Source organism: Pipistrellus kuhlii, unplaced genomic scaffold (assembly GCF_014108245.1).
Source record: "Pipistrellus kuhlii isolate mPipKuh1 unplaced genomic scaffold, mPipKuh1.p scaffold_m20_p_29, whole genome shotgun sequence".
Classification (NCBI taxonomy): Eukaryota; Metazoa; Chordata; class Mammalia; order Chiroptera; family Vespertilionidae; genus Pipistrellus; species Pipistrellus kuhlii.
The window spans coordinates 45,147-65,998 of NW_023425528.1; the positions used below are offsets into that span (position 1 = coordinate 45,147).

A 20,852-nucleotide genomic window follows, 5' to 3' on the forward strand; every position below is an offset into this window, starting at 1 on the left:
GATTACTATAATTGTGTTGCATTCATTTCCCTTATGTGCATTATACACAGGTGCACCATTTCTCTCCACTAATACTAGCAGCGAATATTTTAGCAGTTGATTGCCACGTCATTAGTACTGGACTGACTTGTTTGGTGTGAGCAACAGGAAATATTTCGCTTTCAGAGAACAAGGAAAATAGGTTTATTTGTGTTATGTTTTTTAATTTGTGCAGTTATTCAATGTCTGGTAAGTTAATTTTCAAGAAAAATATTAATTTGTATTAAAATGTTCTATTATTTTATGTTAATGATGACTCATTTATTTCAGCCCTTTGTATTCAGCATGTATCTATAGAAATAAACCTCAGTTTCTATTAAAAATGGGAGCTTTTGTTTTTTTGTGGCCCACATAAATGTAAACCTTTATTTGGCCCATGTTAGCCTTTGAGTTTGACATGCTTGGTTTAAGGCCTTCTGATAAAATGGATCTTTAGTAGTTGTGGGAGAAAGTGATGGCATCTTTTAAGTAAAAAACTTTATAAGTATTAATAAATCTAAGTATCAATATCTTGGAGTTTTACTGATATGTCACTTTTTAAAGGCATCAAGTAACAAGATATTTATCAAGTCTCTAGGGAAGGTTTACTTCTGTTGCCTGTTCCAGAAGACCAGAGGTGGCAGGTCCTGGACTGGATCTTTAAAAATGTACTTCGTTTCTGATTGTCATGTAAGTGGAGATATTTTATGAGTCTTTTGGAATATTCAGTCACATTAGCTTGTAATTGAGTAGAATCTTGGATTGGAAGTGAAATTTCCAAATGCATGAAGCTACCTTTTATTAACATTTGTGTCCTTGAAAGGTTTAATGTTATTGTCATCAGGGCTAATGTCAGTACTTTGGGCCTAGGAAGTTTGAGGGTTTTTGAGAGCTTTGATAATCATAATTTTAGAATTCTATTATTTTTTTCTGATAATATGACATAATTAAAAGTTAGAAAAAATTATTCTTATTGTCCTTTCTTTTGTAGGATTGAAGAGCAAATATTTGTATTCCCTAATGGCCATTTTAGGAAACCTAAAGATAGTTTAGGCATGAAAGACATTTTAATAGTTTTATTATTCTGGATTTGGGATAGGCAATATGGAGAATAGTTATTAGAGGAGACAAGGTATAAGTCATAGGTATCTAAGACAAGTTATATTTACAATCAACATTGCAAAACTGTACTAGATTATAACCTGGCTAAAGCTGTACTGGGGGTGGAGCAGCAGCCATACCTCATATTAGCCAGGAGAGGGGGATATTTGTTCATTTCTGAGACTTGGACAACATTCACATTTTGTCTTTCATACAAGATAACGCAATGGGCTTATTTTTGTCTCCCTTTATCACTATCAGAGGAGCCTTGTTGGATGTCGTTCTGTGAATTTGTTTATGATCACAGGAGAACTGCGATAGGACTAGCTGTGTGGGCAAGGCCAGCTCCCATGTCAGGGACTATTTTCTTTTTCCTTAAAAAAAATTTTTTTTTATTGATTAAAGGTGTTACATATGTGTCCTTATTACTCCCCCACTCCCCTCTCACTCATGCAGGGGCTATTTTTTTTTCACCAGTAATATTGGACAGCGAGAGGGGAAATTGGGGATGCTGTTTAGATGTCTTACACATATTTTAAGTCTAAGCTGTTAAGCATTACAAAGAGCCCCTCCCATGAAATCCAATGAGTGTAGCACAGTTTTGAAATAGGATTTTGAAATCAGAGAGCAAGTATAGATCAAATCTGTACCTCAGGAAAGATATCAGCAGGATTAAAAAAAAATCTACCTGGGCCCTTTTATCTCCACTCAAACTCAAAACTAATCACCAGCTAAAGCATCACCTCATGTTGGGGGATTTATTGACCACCGCCCTCCTTCCCCAAACCAAATATATCCTGTCTACTATTGCTCAATTTATCCTTTCTGACTTGGTGCCACTACCTGATATAAATTCCATTGTTACACATGATTTTATGAGTGTTTGTGTCCCAGATGCACAACCACAGAATTCAAGGAAAAGGATTTCTCATTCATCTTATTCAGACCTTTGACAAAAGCCTGGGACAAAGCAGGTACTTAATTTGGTTTAATTGATTAATTAATAATTAATGAACAGAAAACATACTTTGAAAATTTCTCCACAGGGAGTATGCTGAATAAAAAGTGACAAAGGAGGAAGACTAAAGCCTTAAGTTCTTCAGGAGGGACATTTCACAGTAAATAAATCTGATACATTCCTCATCATGAGTTGCTGTAAGTCCCTATACCTGCTATTCAATGATTTTATATAAAAAGTAATGACCTGGTGCGTGAAATTTGTGCACAGGGGGCGAGGGAGGTGGCTCGTTTAGCCCAGCCTGCACCCTCTCCAATTGGGGTGGGCAGGGCCTCCCTTGGGCTGGGATTAATGGCAGAGCCAGGCTCGGTGGGCAGGGCCTCCCTGTGGGTGGGATGAATGGTGGAACAGAGGTAGGCCCTCCACACCCAGCCTGGGTTCCACCATTAACCCCCACTCACAGGGAGGCCTTGCCTATCTGGCCTGAGCTCCGCCATTAATCATCTTCTGGGGCTCTGGGATCAATGATAGAGCAGAGAGAAGCCCTGCTCACCTGGCTGGGGCTCTGGATGTGCCCCATCACCATCCATAGGAAGGCCCTGTCTACCCTGCCCACCCTGCCAGGGCTTTGTGGTCAATGCTGCACAGAGGGAGGCCCTACAAACCTGGCCAGGGCTCTGCGATGAGCCCTCCCAGTCTTGGTGGCTTGCCTTGGCTCTTGCAGCCATGGCTTTGTCCAAAAGGATGTCTAGAGGGTCATCCAGAATACTACTGGTCAATTAGCATATTGCCCTTTTATTAGTATAGACTAGAGGCTGGCGCACGAAATTCATGCACTGAGGGGTGGGGGCAGGTGTCCATCAGCTCAAACTGCACCCTCTCCAATCTGGGACCCATCGGGGGGATGTCTGACTGCCTGCTTAGGTCCTAGAGATCAGGCCTAAACAGGTAGTTGGACAACCCTTTCACAGTCTGGGACTGCTGGCTTTCAACTGCTTGCTTGCCTGCCTGATTGCCACTAACCACTTCTGCCTGCCAGCCTGATCACTCCCTAACCACTCCCCTGCCAGCCTGATAGATGCCTAACTGTTCCCTTGTTGGCCCAATAGTCCCCAACTGCCCTCCCCTGAATATTCATTAGATAGGGGTTTTTCTTTAACATATTGAACAGTGTACCTTCCGTGGTCTTGACAAACCAGTAAAAATGTAAACCCAAACTAAAAGTGTTATAAAATAAACTCCTTAAACAGGAATTTCATGAGACATTGGAAAGGTGATATGTGGTTGTTCCTTCCTTTTTTCCTTCTCTTTCTTTTTCTTTATTTTTCATCTTTTGTCCTTTCTTTCTTTTCTCCTTTTATTCCTTTTCTGTCTCTAATCACTCTGCTGGGAGCAAGGGAAATTCCAAGGCTATAGGTGTGTGTGTGTGTGTGTGTGTGTGTGTGTGTGTGTGTGTGTGTGTATCACTCCATGGGGGCGCAGGCCCTTTGGAGGCTGACACCCTAGGCTGCCCCAGAGAAGGGATAGCTCTTGGGGGCACAGCTGCATCCCAGGCCTACACCCCCCGGCTGTGGATGGGAGCTGATCACTAGGGGGGCGGGAAGGGAGGAGATAGGCGGTTGAGGGCTTCCTAGGCCCACAGCCCAGGCGGATGCTAGGAGCAGATTGCACGTAGGGGTGGGGGATAGAGTGTGAGGGTGATGGGGGGAGGGCGTGGCCTATGGCCCAGGTTGCAGCTGGGAGCTGATCATGTCAGGGGTGCACAGCCGCCTCCCAGGCCATTGCCCAGGTAGCCACTGGGACCTGATCTTGCCAGGGTGTGTGCCACCTCCCAGGCCTATGGCTCAGATTGGGGCTGAGAGCAGATCTCACGGGGGGGGGGGGGGGGGGGGGAAGAGAATGCACTGCCTTCCAGGCCACTGCCTGGGTTGTTGCTGAGAGCCGATGGGGGGTGGGTGCATGCTGCCTCCCAGGCCTATGGCCCAGGTTACAGCTCACTGATTGCACTGGGGGTGCGTGGCTGCCTCCCAGGCCACTGTCCAGGTCTCAGCTGGGAGCTGATCAAGCAGGGGGTGTGAAGGCGCCTCCCAGGCCAACAGCCGGGTCCTCATGCTGTCTGCTCTCAGCGGCAGCCCTCCCTGGGCCTGAGAAACTGGGTGCTGCCATCTTGTGTCTATGGGCTCTGCCATTTTTGTGGCAGAGTGATGGTTAATTTGCATATTACTCTTTTATTAGATAGGATGTTTCCCAGTAAGTGGTTGTCATGTCCATTTTGTTGGTCTTTTAAGTATTGTGTCCCATGCAGTGTTCCTAGGAAGGTATATATACAGATACATAAACACACACACACACACACACACACACACACACACACACACAAAACACACCAACTTGTGAAAAATGAATAAGCATTGTGGCTTGTATCAATGTCAATTTCCTGGGGTTTTTTTCAAAGTAATTTTTTTTAAACAGATCATTTTAAAATTTTCTTTTTCATTTTTTGTTAATCCTCACCTGAGAATATTTTTTCCATTACTCTTCAGAGAAGAGTGAAAGGGAGGTAGAGGGAAACATTGATGTGTGAGAGACACATCTACTGGTTGCCTCTCGCATGCAACCTGACTGAAAGCAACCCCACAACCCAGGTACTTCCCTTTGACTGGGAATCAAAACCAGGACTCTTTGGTGCATGGATCAACACTCTAATCTAGGGGTGTCGAACTCAATCAGAGAAGGGGCCAAAATCTAAAATCCAGCCTAAATCGAGGGCCGAATGGTTTACTGAACAGTCATAAACTGTCATTGTGATGGAAACGCAGTGGAGTGCAGTGATGACAGCGCGGTGCGGGCCACATTGCAAGGCCTGGCGGAACGGATTTGGCCCGCGGGCCTTGTGTTTGATACATGTGCTCTAATCTCTGAGCAACCAGCCAGTGAAAAAATTTTTTTTTCAATTACAGTTTACATTCAATATTATTTTGTGTTACAATATATTTGTTAGACAATCACATACTTTATAATGTGTTTCCCACAATATTTCTAGTACCCTCCTGGTACTATACATAGTTATTATAGTATTAGAGGCCTGGTGCACAGATTCAGCCTGGCCTGTGGGTATAGGGCCAAAATTGGCTGATATCCCTTGAGGTGTCCTGGATTGCCAGAGGGTGCAGGCTAGGCTGAGGGACCCCACCGGTGCACGATTGGGGCTGGGGAGGGACCCCAGGAGGGCTCCAGGGCATGTCTGGCCCATCTTGCTTAATCCTGATAAGTCAGACCCCAGCAGCAAGCTAAGCTACGGGTTGAAGCATCTGACCCCTGTTGGTCAGTGTACATCATAACAACTGGTCAAATGGTCCAATGAATGGTCAGACACTTAGCATATTAGGCTTTTATTATATAGGGTTATTGACTATATTCCCTATGTTGTACTTTACATACTCACGACTATTTTATAACTACCAATGTGTACTTCTCCCATCCAAGTACTAACCAGGCCCAACCCTGCTTAGCTTCTGAGATCAGACGAGATCAGGCGCGTTCAGGGTGGTATGGCCGTAGACCAATGTGTACTTCTCAATCCCTTCATCTTTTTACTCAGTCCCTCAACTCTCCTCTCCTCTGGCAACCGTCAGTCTATTCTATGTTTCTATGAGTCTGTTTCTGTTTTGTTTGTTCATTTATAGTGTTCTTTAGATTCCACCTATAAGTGAAATCATATGGTATTTGTCTCTCTCTGACTTACTTATTTCACTTAACATAATACTAGGTGCATCCATGTTGTTTCAAGTGGTGAGATTTCATTCCTTCTTATGGCCGAATAATATTCCATTGATTATGTACCACCGTTCTTTATCCACTTGTTTATTGATGGGCACTTGGGTTGCCTCTATAGCTTGACTATTGCAAATATGGTGCATATGTTCTTTCGAATTAGTGTTTTGGATGTCTTTGGATATATACCCAGAAGTGGAATCACTGGGTCATAAGACTGTTTCATTTTCATTTTTGGAGGCTTCTCCATACTGTTTCCCACCATGGCTGCACCAGTCTGCATTCCCAATAATACATGAGGGTTCCCTTTTCACCACACCCTTGCCAGCACTTGTCGTTTGTAATTTCCTGTTTTTTTTTTTTTTAAGGTTACACGTACTCTTTTCTACCTCCTGTTTTTTTTTAAAATTGAAGTATAATTGACATATAACATTAGTTTCAGCTATTTGATAATCAGTACATTGTGAAATGATCACCACAATAAGTCTAGTTTACATCTGTCACCATAGTTACAAATTTTTTTTTGTGATGAAAATTTTTAAGATTTACTCTCTTAGCAACTTTTAAATATACTATAGAGGATATTATCTGGAAAAGGCAAAACTATGGAGACAGTAGAAAGATCAGTGGTGTCCAGGTGTTAGGAGATAAGAAGGGATTAATAGGCTGAGCACAGAGGATTTTCAGGGCAGTGAAACTATTCTAATGAATACATTTGTCAAAACTCATAGAAAGTACAATACCAAGCATGAACCTTAATATAATTATGGACTTTGGGTAATAATGATGAATCAATATAGGACCATCAATTGTAAAAAATGTACCATTCTGGAGCCAGTGTTGATAGTGAGAGAGGCTATGTATGGGTGGGGGCAGGAAGTATGTGGGAATCTCTATACCTCAATTTTTCTGTGAACCCAAAACTGCTCTAAAAATAAAGTCTACTAAAAAAAGACTTTATTGGTTGGTTTAAATTCATAATCTTCATTACTTTTGATAATCAGCATTCCAATTTTATGTTCATTGGTTAACTTCAGTGTTTTGCACTGAATATTCATCTTCTTTGCCCATTTGGAACTTTCTCTTTTATAGATTTGCTAGACCTCTTAATCTATTAGCAATTTTAGCCCATTATTAGAGGAAGGGGGAAATGGTGTGTTCAGGTGCACTGCTTTATATGAACACTTAACTATCTTTTATACAAACATTTAGGGTACAGTTCTATATATTGTAGGCTTTGTACAGTGAACTACCCAAGAAATCAGCTCCTTTTTTGAAGAAAGGGCAAGATGGAATAAACCTTTTCTATCTTGCTTCCAATCTTTAAGCTGAGAGCAACAAATGAGCAAACAAGGGAAACTTATAGACAGACAATAGTATGATGGCTACCAGAGGAAAAGGGGGGTAGGGAAGAGGTAGTAAAGGGCAAAGAGGGTCAAATATATGGTGATGGAAAAAGAATTGATTTTGGGTGGTATGCACAATGCAATACAGAGATGATATAATATAAAACTACATACTTAAAAACCTATATAATTTTATTAACCGATGTCACCCCAACAAATCTAATTAAAAATTAAAAAAAAGGCATTAGGGTCCTAATTAGTTGTAGAGAGATGGGTAAGCATAGACAATACAAGGTAGAAAACAGGTCATAATATGTGATTGGCCTTACCTCATTAGTTACCCTGGTAAGTGTATGTTTGCAGAAGACTTGTCTTTTATTTATTCACTATAGGCCCGGTGCATGGAAATTCATGCACTGCAGGGGGGAGGGCGTCCCTCAGTCCAGCCTGCGCCCTCTCACAGTCTGGGAGCCTTCAGGGGTGAGAGACGACCTGGTGATCAGGGGAAGGTGACACCCTATCACACCTCTGCTGCTGCCACTGCTGGCAGTGCAAGCCTCAACCGGCCCTGGTTACCTGAGCCTCAGGTGGCCCTGGGTGGCTGGGTAGCCACCATCAGAGGTTTTCCTGCACCTTGGGCTGGCCCTGAGTGCCACCATCTTTGAGGGTGCAGCAGTCAATTAGTATATTGCCTCCTTATTGGCTGTGGGCACCACCATCTTTGCAATAGCATGAGGGCCAATTAGCATACTCCTTCTTTATTAGATAGGATAAACTGTTTTTATATTAAGAAAACCAATCCATTATAGGGGTACCATAGACTAAATGTCACCTTCCCCATTCCTATGTTGAAACCTCATTTCCCATGTGATGGTATTTGGAGGTGGGATCTTTAGAGGTAATTAGGTCACAAGGATGGAGCCCTCATGAATTGGGCTAGTGACCTTATTCAAGAGACTCCAGATGGCTCCCTTGCTTCTTCTGCCATGTTGGGTTACAGCTAAAAGACAGCCATTTATGAACCAGGAAGTAGGCCCTCACCAGACACTGAACCTGCCAGCACCTTAATCTTAGACTTCCTAGACTGCACAACTGTGAGAAATAAATTTATCTTGTTTACAAGTTTAGTTTATGATATTCTGTTACAACAGCCCAAATAGACTAAGACAATGGTTTGTTTATCTCTAGTTTGACTTTTTAAATTGTATTTCTTTAGATATCTTTGCTAAAGCAGAATTGTCAAATGTATCATTCTCTTATTTTATGTCTTTGGGGTTAGTATCATACTTAGAAAGGTTTGTCTTACTCTTAGACTATAAATACAAAATACTTTATAACATCACCATATAGTCCCTCAGAGGACTGCATTTCATAGTACTCATTCACACAAAGCCTTAAAATGGTACCATAAACCACTGGTTGTCAACTAGGGATGCTTTTACCCCACATGGGACATTTGACTATTTCTAGACACTTACTTGGTTTACACTCTGGGGTGTGCTACTGACATCCTAAAATGCACAGAATAAAGCCCCCCCCCCCAATAAAAAGTTATCCAACTAAAAATGTCAATAGTGATGAGGTTGAAAAAATCTCTATAAACCACCTCTCTATTTCCTGGTTGTTCAGGTCCCCATTGTTTTGGTCTTCTGAATATCATAGAATATTGAAAAAATTGAGTGAGATGGGAAAAAAAGAAAAATGGTGGATCTGAATAAGGAAATTTTTGTAAGCTGGAGAAAACCATCTTTTCTCATTGGTTTTTATCCTTAATTCAGTCCCTGCAATTCACCAACAAATCCCCTGGTCATTCCCTCACCCCCCTGGTGCCTGTGTCCATTGGTCATGCCAAAAATTTAAATTTAACAAACATTATTTTATACAGTACAACAGAAAAAGGGTCAAAATATTGGAGGAAAAACTGATGAACATCATTAGCATACTACTAAGGGACAGAAACATGAACAGACTAATTATTATGTAAATGCCTTTATTTGAACTAATACATTGCTATCAGATTACATAATTTTTCAGAGTTAGAGTAACATTATAATCTTGGAAACTATAGCAAACAGCCTGACAAGCAAGAGTACATTAAGTCCTACATATATTTTTATGTTTTAGTGACCACATCTCCTTGTCTTAGGTGTAAAATTAGAAAATCTATTGTACACTTAGCATACCTGGCCTTCTGCATCCTACCTAAGTTCTGAGCATACTCTCTCCTCAAATGTGTCATATTCAACAGCATTTTAAATCTAAAGAGAGAGTTTGATGATACAGGTTTTAAAACAAATAAGCCAAAATTGAACCAAGTGTTTTAAGACAAAATATATGTCAACTGTTTACAGCTTGGGTGTGAAGGAGAAGATGCAAATTTAAGGTACATTTTCCTCTACCTATAGTGTATGTTTTTTACTTACTTGAAGACCCCTTTAAAAAAGTAGCAAAATCAGCAGTCTTATTTAATGTAATCAAAATATTCTTAAATGTACAAAAAAAGGATCGTGTAGAAAGAATACTGTAAAAAGATACTAATTTTAAGAATAAAAGAATATGAAAAGCTTCTATTACATTCTGCACAGCCAGTTACTTCCACAAAGTTTCAGTACTATCAAGATAAGCAAAGGATACTCACAACTAAATACCCTCTGACCACAGTTCTTGATTAAGAACTAGCATACCGGATGGAAAGCAAAATTATTGTCTAATAATAGTCATATCCAATCATCTAAGCAAGTTTCAAGAGGTGGACATTCTAAGAGGGAAAAAGATATACAGAAAGAAATAACATATAACAAGGGGAAATGTCAAAGGCAGCAATCTAGAAGGAGAGTAAATGATTTGGCTATGAGCACATTTCAGGTGTGCCGATCAATCCAACTAGGACTATGGGAAAGAGGACTTGTTTTTATGAAAACTCGTTCCCTTGAGGGCTCTCATGAGGAGCTAGTCTTCTTAATCAAAATGAAAAGTCCTTTAAATGACCAACAGTTCCTTAAGCCATGAGCACTTCACCTGGAAATAGCTGACTTGCTAATCATGCACCTGGGAGCAAGGCTGTTTTTATTCAAATAGGTTATTTTACACTCTCTTCATCCCTCTGCCCATCAAGCATGCAAACACGGTCATGACCATCTTGGGCTTTACTTCCACAAGGTCTTCAGGAAGAGCGTACACCCTGGCTCCAATTCTTCTAGCCATTGACACGGCATACCTATTTTTTGAGGAAACAAAAATTAAGATGAAAATCTTGTTCAAGCACACAATATGAGACATCTGTTTTCTATGATCATTTGGCTGGGGTGTAAAGCTTCCACATTTAAAGTTCAAATCAGAACCATTTCACTTTTTGATGTTTTATTTTGTTTACGAGGTTACTCTTAAGTGACACCAGGTCTGCTATTTAGGACTGATAACATTTATTCACGCATTTTCTCCAATATAAAATTATAATTAATTTTGGAGCACTGACTTGATATGAAAATGAAAATACACACACACACACACACACACACACACACACACAATCACCCAGGTTGGCTGCACAATCAATGCTTTTTTTTTTTTTTAAAGGTCATGTGGTTAAAAACATTTTTTTTTTACACTCTCAGGTGATCTTGGAGATACGGGGTGGAAAATTATACCAGATGTAAAATTCAAGTTACTTTGGTAGATGCAGTGAATACTTCCGAATTTCTACATGGCACATGACCAGTTACTAGAGCAAGGAACAGAAAAGGTAGACAAAGGAAGGAAGGAAAGAACTGACATATCCAGAGAGGGAAACTTGCAGAGTATACCTCAATTAATACATGTGGCATTTCTAGGTGTTTATTAACAGGATTTTTTTTTTTTTGCAGTAATGCTCCTTAGCTATATCCTATGAAGCCCTGTGCTGGGTGATTTTCAATGTACTAGTAAAGCTCCCATGGGTTGCCCATAAATCCAGGTCACAGTCAAGGTCTTTGGTGAAGAAGGGAAGAGATGGGTAGAAAAGATCTCAATGCTATTGAAATGCAAGAAACTTCCAAAGCATATAAGCATCCTGCCCATTTAGGGACCAAGATAATGAGCTTAGCATACATAGCCAGAGTGATCTATGCACAGTAAAAAGGGTATTGGAGGATAAGGCATGATTATCCTTAGCTCATTTTCCCCTTGTAAATTTGTAGCTGAATTGCATTAAAGCATACACTACATTATTTCTATAATTCCATGAAGCAACAACTGATTGAGCACCTGGTAGGTCAGGCACAATGCTAAGCACTTATATACAGTATTTTCAAAATCTCTAAGGTAATTACTATTGTTTCCAGTTTACTAATGAGGACTCTCAGGCTCAAAGAGGTTTCCCCTAGGTGACACAGTTCCTAAGTGGTAGAACTTGACTAAGAATGAAGATCTCTGGCTCTTGCCAGGATATTAGGCAGCATTACTTACTTGGCATTATTGTGCTTGTCATCTTCTGTTAGATTGCCACTCTTAACAAGGTCATAATTTATGCAGCCTGGCTGGATGGCATCAATTAAATCCACAACTGCCAAACTGGAGCTGATTGTCTTGTCCTAGTGTAAAAGGAGAACAAATCTGAGAATTTTAATATGTACAAATTTCAATATGTAAAACATGGGATTACTTATATAAAGTTCCCAAAACAAAAGGCCAGAGAATTCAAAGAGAATCTTGCCATTAGCCCAATGATAATTCTCACTCACAATGAACCAAAGGTTGTCCTTCCAAAATTACGGAGACTTTCTAGCAAACATGTTTAATAGTCACACATGGAAATTCTTACCTTAAAACTCTGAATGGAAGTTGATTTGCCAGCTTCACGCAATGTTTTGTTGACCCAGCTTACAATGATATCGTCATTAGCTTTCTGACCATCTCCAAGATCTTCCAGGACATTGAGGGTATATCTAAAAGAAGAAGCCAAAGAAAAGGTCCTAATCTACTTTATAAGTGAAAATGTAAACATTAGGAAGATGCTTTAGCTTCCATTTCTTTTATTCCTTAGGTTTGAGATACTAAAGATTTCATGGAAAGAGTCATCTTATATGAAAAACATATTTCAAGTAGAAGTGGGTTGCTAGTGATTTACCCTCTGCAGTAGTGAAGGTGACAGTGGGGTTTAAGATTTTCAGTGTTTAATGAGCAAGCTCAACTGTCTACAGCAGGCACATTTGGTACTAGTCCAACTGTGGTAATATCTTAAAATAAGCTCTGCTTTGGCTGGCACCCAGTCATAATAAATGTTTTTTAGCATTATAATTAAAAGATATTTTTCAAATGGATACATGGGATGTTCACAATTTTTGCTGGTTATTTCTTTATTTGCTGACTTTAGGTGAGACTCAAGTGTATGCCTCAGGCTCTTATGAGAAAAGGAAATGTTCACAGTTTTGTTGCGCAACTCTCAAGGAGGCATCATCTCCCATGAAACATCAAATATATACTCATTACTTAAGCTCATTTCAGAGTCTAAATACAAACATTTCAAAGGTGTAGTCACTAGTATGTTTACTTAAAAATAACAACTAGATCACAGACTTGTATTGGAGTGAAGCTTCAACAGCCAAAACTGTGTATCATACCTTCTCATCAGCTGCCAGACCAAAGCTAAAGTCAAGGTTTGGTTTCCATCATTCAGGTCTTGCCCTCCAATGCCAACCAGGGAGAATTTGGCAGGATGCTTCCCTAATTCAACAGCATAGTTACAGTTTTCTAGCTGCAAACACACAAAAGTAAATGGTTAAAGATTTTCATTTGTTTAATCTGTACACATGTGTGATGCCAGATGCTTACTAAATAACAGTAAATAAGCCACAGTTTCTGTCCACAAGAAGTTTTGAGTTAAGAGATTTCCAAACAAAAGAAACAAAGTTAGAAGAAAAATAGTTGGTAGCAAAGATATGTGGCAATGTAATTTTCTACCTTTTTCATGTTGGCTCCGAGTTTCGGGTATGGAGGTTTATTAACCTTACTCCAGTCAACAGGAACTTTAATTCGCTCATACAACTGTAAGATTACCAGGGCATCTTGCAGGTCTCTAACAATTTAAAAATAATTTAATTAGTGTTTTAAAACACTTGGCTTTTGTTCCTTAAAAAGAATAACACGACACTGTCAAACAAGATATATAAAACGAGAGATAATACCCAAGACATATATTCTATCAATCTATGCTGAAAACAGAGCTAAGGCCATCTGATTCACTTAAAAGTATTTGATGAGAGCTTGCTGTTTTCAAGGTACTGCTCTAGAGGCTGGGCACATAGGAGAAAAATCCCTGGCTTTTCATTAGAGTCAGAAAGAGAGAGAGAGAGAGAGAGAGAGAGAGAGAGAGAGAGAGAGAGAGAGAGAGAGAGAGAGAGAGAGAGAGTACAGGGATAAATAGATACGATTTGGGAGTAAGTCTTATGAAGAAAAAGAGAGGTAGGGTTAGGGGTTAGACTCCCGTAGGGGTGTCGAACTCAATCAGAGAAGGGGCCAAAATCTAAAATCCAGCCTAAATCGCGGGCCGAATGGTTTACTGAACAGTCATAAACTGTCATTGTGATGGAAACGCAGCGGAGTGCAGTGATGACAGCGAGGTGCGGGCCACATTGCAAGGCCTGGCGGAACGGATTTGGCCCGAGGGCCTTGTGTTTGACACATGTGGTTAGAGAATGGCCAGTGGTGGTCAACACCTGAATCTGTTGATCTGAACCAATGGTGTGAATATAGTAAGGAAGTGAGGCATTAGATATAGAAAAGAACAGTGAGCACAAAGGCCTCCAAGCATCATGGATGGTCTACTTAAAGGGTTCCTTGATGATCTTTGTCTCAAATTAGGGTATCTTTTCCCCAGAAAGCCATTAATGCATTCTATCATTTATAGTTGATATCACGACTCAACATTTCCCAATATAAATAACCACTATAAATTAATATTCAGAAAATGTGTAGAGCGGTAATTATTTGTGTAGCAGCCATTCATGATGTTCATTACTATTTATAACAGCAGTAGGAAGGCTTACGCGTAGAGATGGTTTACATGGGGATTAACGCCAAGAGAGTTCATCCAGTTACGGAAGGTTCTTTCTTCACGAGTTTCTCCTATTAAGAATATTAACAAAGTTTATATTCATTAAACTACTTGTATATGTGTATATAATGTCAACCAATACATAAGACTATTTCCTCTCCAGATCTAAAGGTTTTCTCCTTATGAATTTCTAAGCATTCTCTCTAAATACATCCTCTAGACACATGCTTAATTTTAAAATTTGCTTATTTACTTTAAAGTGAAAGAATAGAACCTTATTATAACCAGTTAAGCAATTTAGACATCTAGGAACTTTAAAAAAATATATATTTTATTGATTTCTTTACAGAGAGGAAGGGAGAGAGATAGAGAGCTAGAAATGTCGATGAGAGAGAAACATCGACCAGCTGCCTCTTGCACACTCCTTACTGGGGATGTGCCGCAAACATCGTACATGCCCCTGACCGGAATCGAACCCGGGACCTTTCAGTCCACAGACCGACGTTCTACCACTGAGCTAAACCGGTTTTGGCCATCTAGGAACTTTTTATAAACTCCACTCTCCTTTAATTCTTCTCCAATGTCGCTCAAGTCTCCATACTTCAAAGTAACTGATGTTATCAAGTATAGTTTGTATCTTAAAAAATTTGCTCTGGACATATGAATCTATACTCATATTAATTTATACCTTTCCTCTACCCATTTTTATTTTTTAACTTTTAAAAAACTTTAATGAATTTATTAGGGTGATATTGGTTAATACAAATATAAGTTTCAGGTACATAATTCTTTTTTTTAACATATATTTTATTGATTTTTTACAGAGAGGAAGAGAGAGGGATAGAGAGTTAGAAACATTGATGAGAGAGAATCATCAATCAGCTGCCTCTTGCACAACCCCTACTGGGGATGTGCCCGCAACCAAGGAACATGCCCTTGACCAGAATTGAACCCGGGACCCTTCAGTCCACAGGCCAACGCTCTATCCGGTGAGCCAAACCGGTTTGGCAGGTTTCAGGTACATAATTCTATAATACATCATTGGTATATTGTATTTTATGTTCACTAAACTACAGAAGTGCTTCTTTTTACACAGCTATCTATATTAAAGCAACAAATTACTTGAAATGTCAAAAGCATAAAATTCATTTTATAGTAATGCTAATGGAAATTCAACAACTACTATTTATATTTGTTAATTTTTCATATATATATATATAAAACCTGGGAAAGGTAAACTACCTTCTCCAAAGTTAAACAAATAATTATTAGACATTATTACTAATTTTTGAGTAGGTACATGTGAAAGAAATGGGGGCTAGTTCCAGTTAGTCTGATTGTGGAAGAATAAAACATAAATACTCTAAATTTATAGATCAAATTTTATGAAGATGTGCATTTGTCTTGTGAGATATTAAAAAAGTGATCTAATTTTAAAATATTAAAATAAAACACTGGTTTACTAAGGGGACTTAAACTGAGTTGCCCTAGACTACTTTAAAGTTCTCTCATATCGTTCAACAGGTGTGGCTCAGTAGTTGAATGTGGACCCATGAACCAAGAGGTTTGATTCCAGTCAGGGCACATGCCTGGGTTGAGGCCTCAATCCCCAGTGGGGAATGTGCAGGAGGCATCTGATCAATGATTCTCTCTCATCATTGAGGTTTCTTTTCCCCCCTCTTCCTTCCTCTCTCTCTCTAAAAAGAAATAAAAGAAAACATAACAAATAAATAAAAGTTCTTTCATATATCCCTTTCTGTCAACTGCCATTTTTTACTCAGTCTTTGAGTCTACTTCTAGTAGACATTTGCTAAAGGAAAGTAGATAAGGAAATGTATTAAGTTAAGATTATAAAATCATTGTGGCCTGTATATTTCTGCTCTATAGTCCCAGCCATTTGAATTTTACCTTCTAATAGAGTCCAGTCAATATCCTGGTTCTCTGGCTTAGTTAGTGCTGGATACTTATTAAACAGGTTAGCCACAAAGGCTAAGTTCAGTTTGGGATTTCCACTGACAACATCAGCAGGGGTAACAAACTGTCTGCAACCTAATTTGTCTGCTTGTTGAAGCATACTCTCAGCTCTCTTCAAATCATCAGTTTCCTGTTGAAGTAAAAGAAGACATTTTTAAGAGGCCATACTCAAAATACAAAAAATGTTTACTTACAATGATAGGGTGTATATAATATTCTACATTTGAGAAACTAAGATGGCAGCATAGGTAAACACCTGAACTTGCTGCCTGGCACAACCACTTCAAAACTACAACTAAAAGTCAAAATAGTTATCATCCAGAATCATGGGAAGGCTGGCTGAGTGGAAATTCTACAACTAGAAGGAAAGAGAAAAGCACACTGAGACTTGGAGAAGTGGAGGTGCAGAAGTGAAGTGCAGAGGTACGGATGTGCGAGAATGGAAAGGGCTGGCAACTGAGTATGTTGTTGTCTTTTTAAATCGGTAGGGACACATAAGCTCTCAACTGCTCTGAACTCCAATTCCAGGCAGGACTCTGGGGACCCAGACTCATACAGGGAGAAACTTGACTGTCTGGCATCGGGTAGAACTCGAGGGCGGCTTTCTCTCAGAGGTGCTTGCAGTGATCATTGTTCCTGCAGGGTTCCATGGGACAGAGACACAGGACCTCTTCCAGGTACGGCTGATGGTCAGCCATTGTTGTTTGCCCCACCCTGTTGATTCCCTGAGACCCCGCCCCACCAAATTTGTGCACAGATACTTTTGCATATGAGTAGCCTGGGCATTTGCAATCTGAAACCTAACATACTGCAGCTGGGTCAAAGCACTCCAGAGCCTCCAAAAGATGACCCAATGCTCATAGCAGCTTACATTGCTTCACAGCTGGGCCTCACCTGGGCACCTCCAAACCCCAAACAAAGAGAAGGAATCTGCAGGTCTCTCTGTGGCTCCTGCTGGCTTCTCTCCTTGGGAATCCAAGAGCCAATGTACCCAATCGTCAGAGTGAGACCATCCAGATTACAACTTTTCACATCCATAAGAGACACACTCAGGGGGCAGACTTGAGTGCCAAAGCCCCACTGAAGCAACTCCTGTCCCATAAGGGTGTCTCCAGCACAGAAGTTTTCCCTTTGTAGATACAACTGGTCCTCACAGCCAATTGGCCTGGAGGTCAATTCCTCCGAGTGATACCAACACAATCAAGGCTTAACTACAACAAGACTGTGCACACAGCCTACAAAAGGGTGTATCAAGAGTGTCTATCTCAGGTAATTAGGGAAGATGAGCCACTGGGCCCTATAGGACACCTAGCACACAAAACCACTCTATCAACACAGGGAAGCAGCCAAAATGTGGAGACAAAGAAAAAGGTCACAAATGGAGGAAAGGAAATGACTGGATATAGAGTTCAAAACCATGGTTATAAGGTTACTCAAGAATCTTCTAGAAACAGCCGATAAATTTAGCGAGACCCTCAAGGATATGAAAAAGGACCAACTAGAAATTAAGCATACACTGACTGAAATAAAGAATAATATATGAAGATCCAACAGGAGACTAGAGGAATGCAAGAATCAAGTCCAAGATTTGAAATAAGAAGAAGCAAAAAAATGCCCAACCAAAAAAGCAAAAAGAATCCAAAAATATAAAGATAGTGTAAGGAGCCTCTGGGACAACTTCAAGCATACCAACATCAGAATTATGGGGGTGCCAGAAGAAGAGAGAGAGAGCAAGATATTGAAAACCTATTTGAAGAAATAATGACAGAAAACTTCTCCTACCTGGTCCAATAAATAGACTTACAAGTCCAGGAAGCACAGAGAACCTCAAACAAAAGGAATCCAAAGAGGACTACACCAAGTCAAATAATAATTAAAATGCCAAGAGCAAAAGACAAAGAGAGAATATTAAAAGCAGCAAGAGCAAAACAGTTATTGGGCCGGCAACTAAGTAATTGCTGGTTTCACACATATATGGCTTCAGTTGAATTTTTAGGTTTGCAGACGTAGTACAAATGTAAAACACATTTTGTTATTTGATAGTTGGCTATTCAGCTGTTAATCGGTAAAAAAATTTTTTTGATCTGTTTTGTAGTTTTCGTTTGGTGTTCGTTGAAAAATGGAAAATCAAAAGGAACATTTTCGTCATATTTTGCTTTTTTATTTCCGCAAAGGGAAAAACGCATCGCAAGCTCATAAAAAGTTATGTGCTGTTTATGGTGACGAAGCCTTAAAAGAACGGCAGTGTCAAAATTGGTTTGCCAAATTTCGTTCTGGTGATTTTTCACTCAAAGATGAAAAACGCTCTGGTCGTCCAGTTGAAGTTGATGACGCCCTAATCAAAGCAATAATCAATTCGGACTGTCACAGTACAACACGTGAGATTGCAGAGAAGCTTCATGTATCTGATACATGCATTGAAAATCACTTAAAACAACTTGGCTATGTTCAAAAACTCGATACATGGGTTCCTCACAAACTGAAAGAATCACAGTTAATGCAACGCATTAGCAGCTGCGATTTGCTAAAGAAACGTAATGAAAATGATCCATTTTTAAAACGACTGATAACTGGCGATGAAAAATGGGTTGTTTACAACAATATCAAGCGGAAAAGATCGTGGAGCAGGCCAGGTGAACCAACTCAAACAACATCAAAAGCTGATATTCATCAAAAGAAGGTTTTGTTATCAGTTTGGTGGGATTACAAAGGAATTGTCTACTTTGAACTCTTACCACCCAACCGAACGATCAATTCTGATGTCTACATTGAACAACTAATGAAATTAAACAATGCAGTTGAAGAAAAGTGGCCCGAATTGACAAATCGAAAAGGTGTTGTATTCCATCATGACAATGCAAGGCCACACACATCTTTGGTCACTCGGCAAAAATTAATGGAGCTTGGTTGGGATGTTTTGCCACATCCACCATATAGTCCTGACCTTGCACCATCTGATTACTTTTGTTTCGATCTTTACAAAACTCCTTGAATGGTAAAAATTTCAATAATGATGATGATGTCAAATCGTACCTGATTCAGTTTTTTGCTAATAAAAACCAGAAGTTTTTTGAACGTGGGATTATGATGCTGCCTGAAAGATGGCAAAAGGTCATTGATCAAAATGGGCAATACATTACAGAATAAAGTTATTTAGTTCCATGAAAAAATTGTCTTTGATTTTCTTTAAAAAATCCGCAATTACTTCGTTGCCGACCCAATAGATACCTATTAGGAAGCACCCATACGACTGTCAGCTGATTTCTTAACAGAAACCATGCAGGCCAGACGGGAGTTTCAGGAAATAATCAAAGTGATGAATAGCAAGAATCTACAACCACGATTACTGTACCCAGCAAAGCTATCATTCAGTATTGAAGGTCAGATAAAGAGCTTCACAGATAGGAAAAAACTAAAGGAATTAATCACCACCAAACCAGTATTATATGGAATGCTGAAAGGTATTAAAAATATATATATATATTTATTGTTTTTTTACAAAGAGGAAGGGAGAGGGATAGAGAGCTACAAACATCGATGAGAGAGAAACATCGACCAGCTGCCTCCTGCACATTCCCTCCTGGGGATGTGCCTGCAACCAATGTACATGCCCTTGATCAGAATCAAACCTGCGACCCTCTATCCACTGAGCCAAACCCGTTTCGGCCTGAAAGGTATTCTTTAAGAAGAGGAAGAAGAAAAAGTAAAGACAAAAACTATGAACAACAAAGTGACAACAAATACATATCTATCAACAAGTGAATCTAAAAATCAAGTGAATAAAAAGTCTGATGAACAGAATAAACTTGTGAATATAATATGATCAGGGGCATAGAAAGGGAGTAGACTGACAATTGTCAATTCTCGGCTGGACAAAAATCGTACACCTATGCATGAGGACAATGGGGGGCGGGTAAGGGCAGAGGGTGGGGTGGGAACTGAGTGGAGGGGAGTTATGGGGGGAAAAAAAGGAAAAACTGTAATAATCTGAACAATGAAGATCTATTAGTAAAAAAATTTCTACTTTCTCTTACCCAACATATGGTACTTATAAAATTGTTTTGAATGAAAAAAAAAAAAAAAAAAAATTGGCCTTGTTGGATTTGCAGTACCTTGAAAATACTCTAGATGGCACCAGAGCATAGATTGAAGGACGGAATACATTAAACTCAATTAAAATAACATTTCCTGCTAAACCCCATCAAGAAAAAGCTAAAACTTTTCAGATTTTTTAATTAGCTTCTAAAGAATATGTAAGACTAAAAGATGAATGACCTTGCAAAAAAGGGAAAAGCAAAGGCTATGAGAAAAATAAAATGAGTGTTTGGGGAGTACAGATTAGTGGGAAATAACACTGAGTAGGAGAGATGGGGTGGCCTTAAAATGCTATGCAGAACATTACAGACTGAATTATAGAGTCAATGGGAATCCTAGAAGGATTCTGGGGAGGGAAGAGACAAAGAAAGGAGTGTTTTTGGAAGATCACTTAGGGAGGACTGGCTGAGGAGTTTATCAGAATCAGTTTATATACTGGTGTCATTTACCCAGGCACCTGGCTTCCTCAGTGTACAGGATGGTGCCTCATTTATATCAAAAGTGGCCTGAAATGGAGTTTCATATTTAACATACCGACAGAAATATAAGCAAACAA

General features: G+C 39.6%; 1 protein-coding gene across 7 annotated transcripts in view; it reads right to left on the bottom strand.

The window, feature by feature from the left end:
• Positions 1-9,170: 9,170 nt before the first annotated feature.
• PLS3 (plastin 3) overlaps positions 9,171-20,852 on the bottom strand; it is a 92,745-nt gene continuing 81,063 nt past the window's right edge. For all 7 annotated transcript variants that reach the window (XM_045587390.1, XM_036454423.2, XM_036454426.2 and 4 more), the window contains 7 exons: positions 16,136-16,331; positions 14,220-14,298; positions 13,135-13,249; positions 12,795-12,928; positions 11,996-12,119; positions 11,641-11,765; positions 9,171-10,414 (listed from right to left, as the gene is read on the bottom strand). In XM_045587390.1, the coding sequence (XP_045443346.1) occupies positions 10,282-10,414; positions 11,641-11,765; positions 11,996-12,119; positions 12,795-12,928; positions 13,135-13,249; positions 14,220-14,298; positions 16,136-16,331 (906 nt within the window). In that variant the 3' untranslated portion in view covers positions 9,171-10,281. The remainder of the gene's footprint in view (positions 10,415-11,640; positions 11,766-11,995; positions 12,120-12,794; positions 12,929-13,134; positions 13,250-14,219; positions 14,299-16,135; positions 16,332-20,852) is intronic.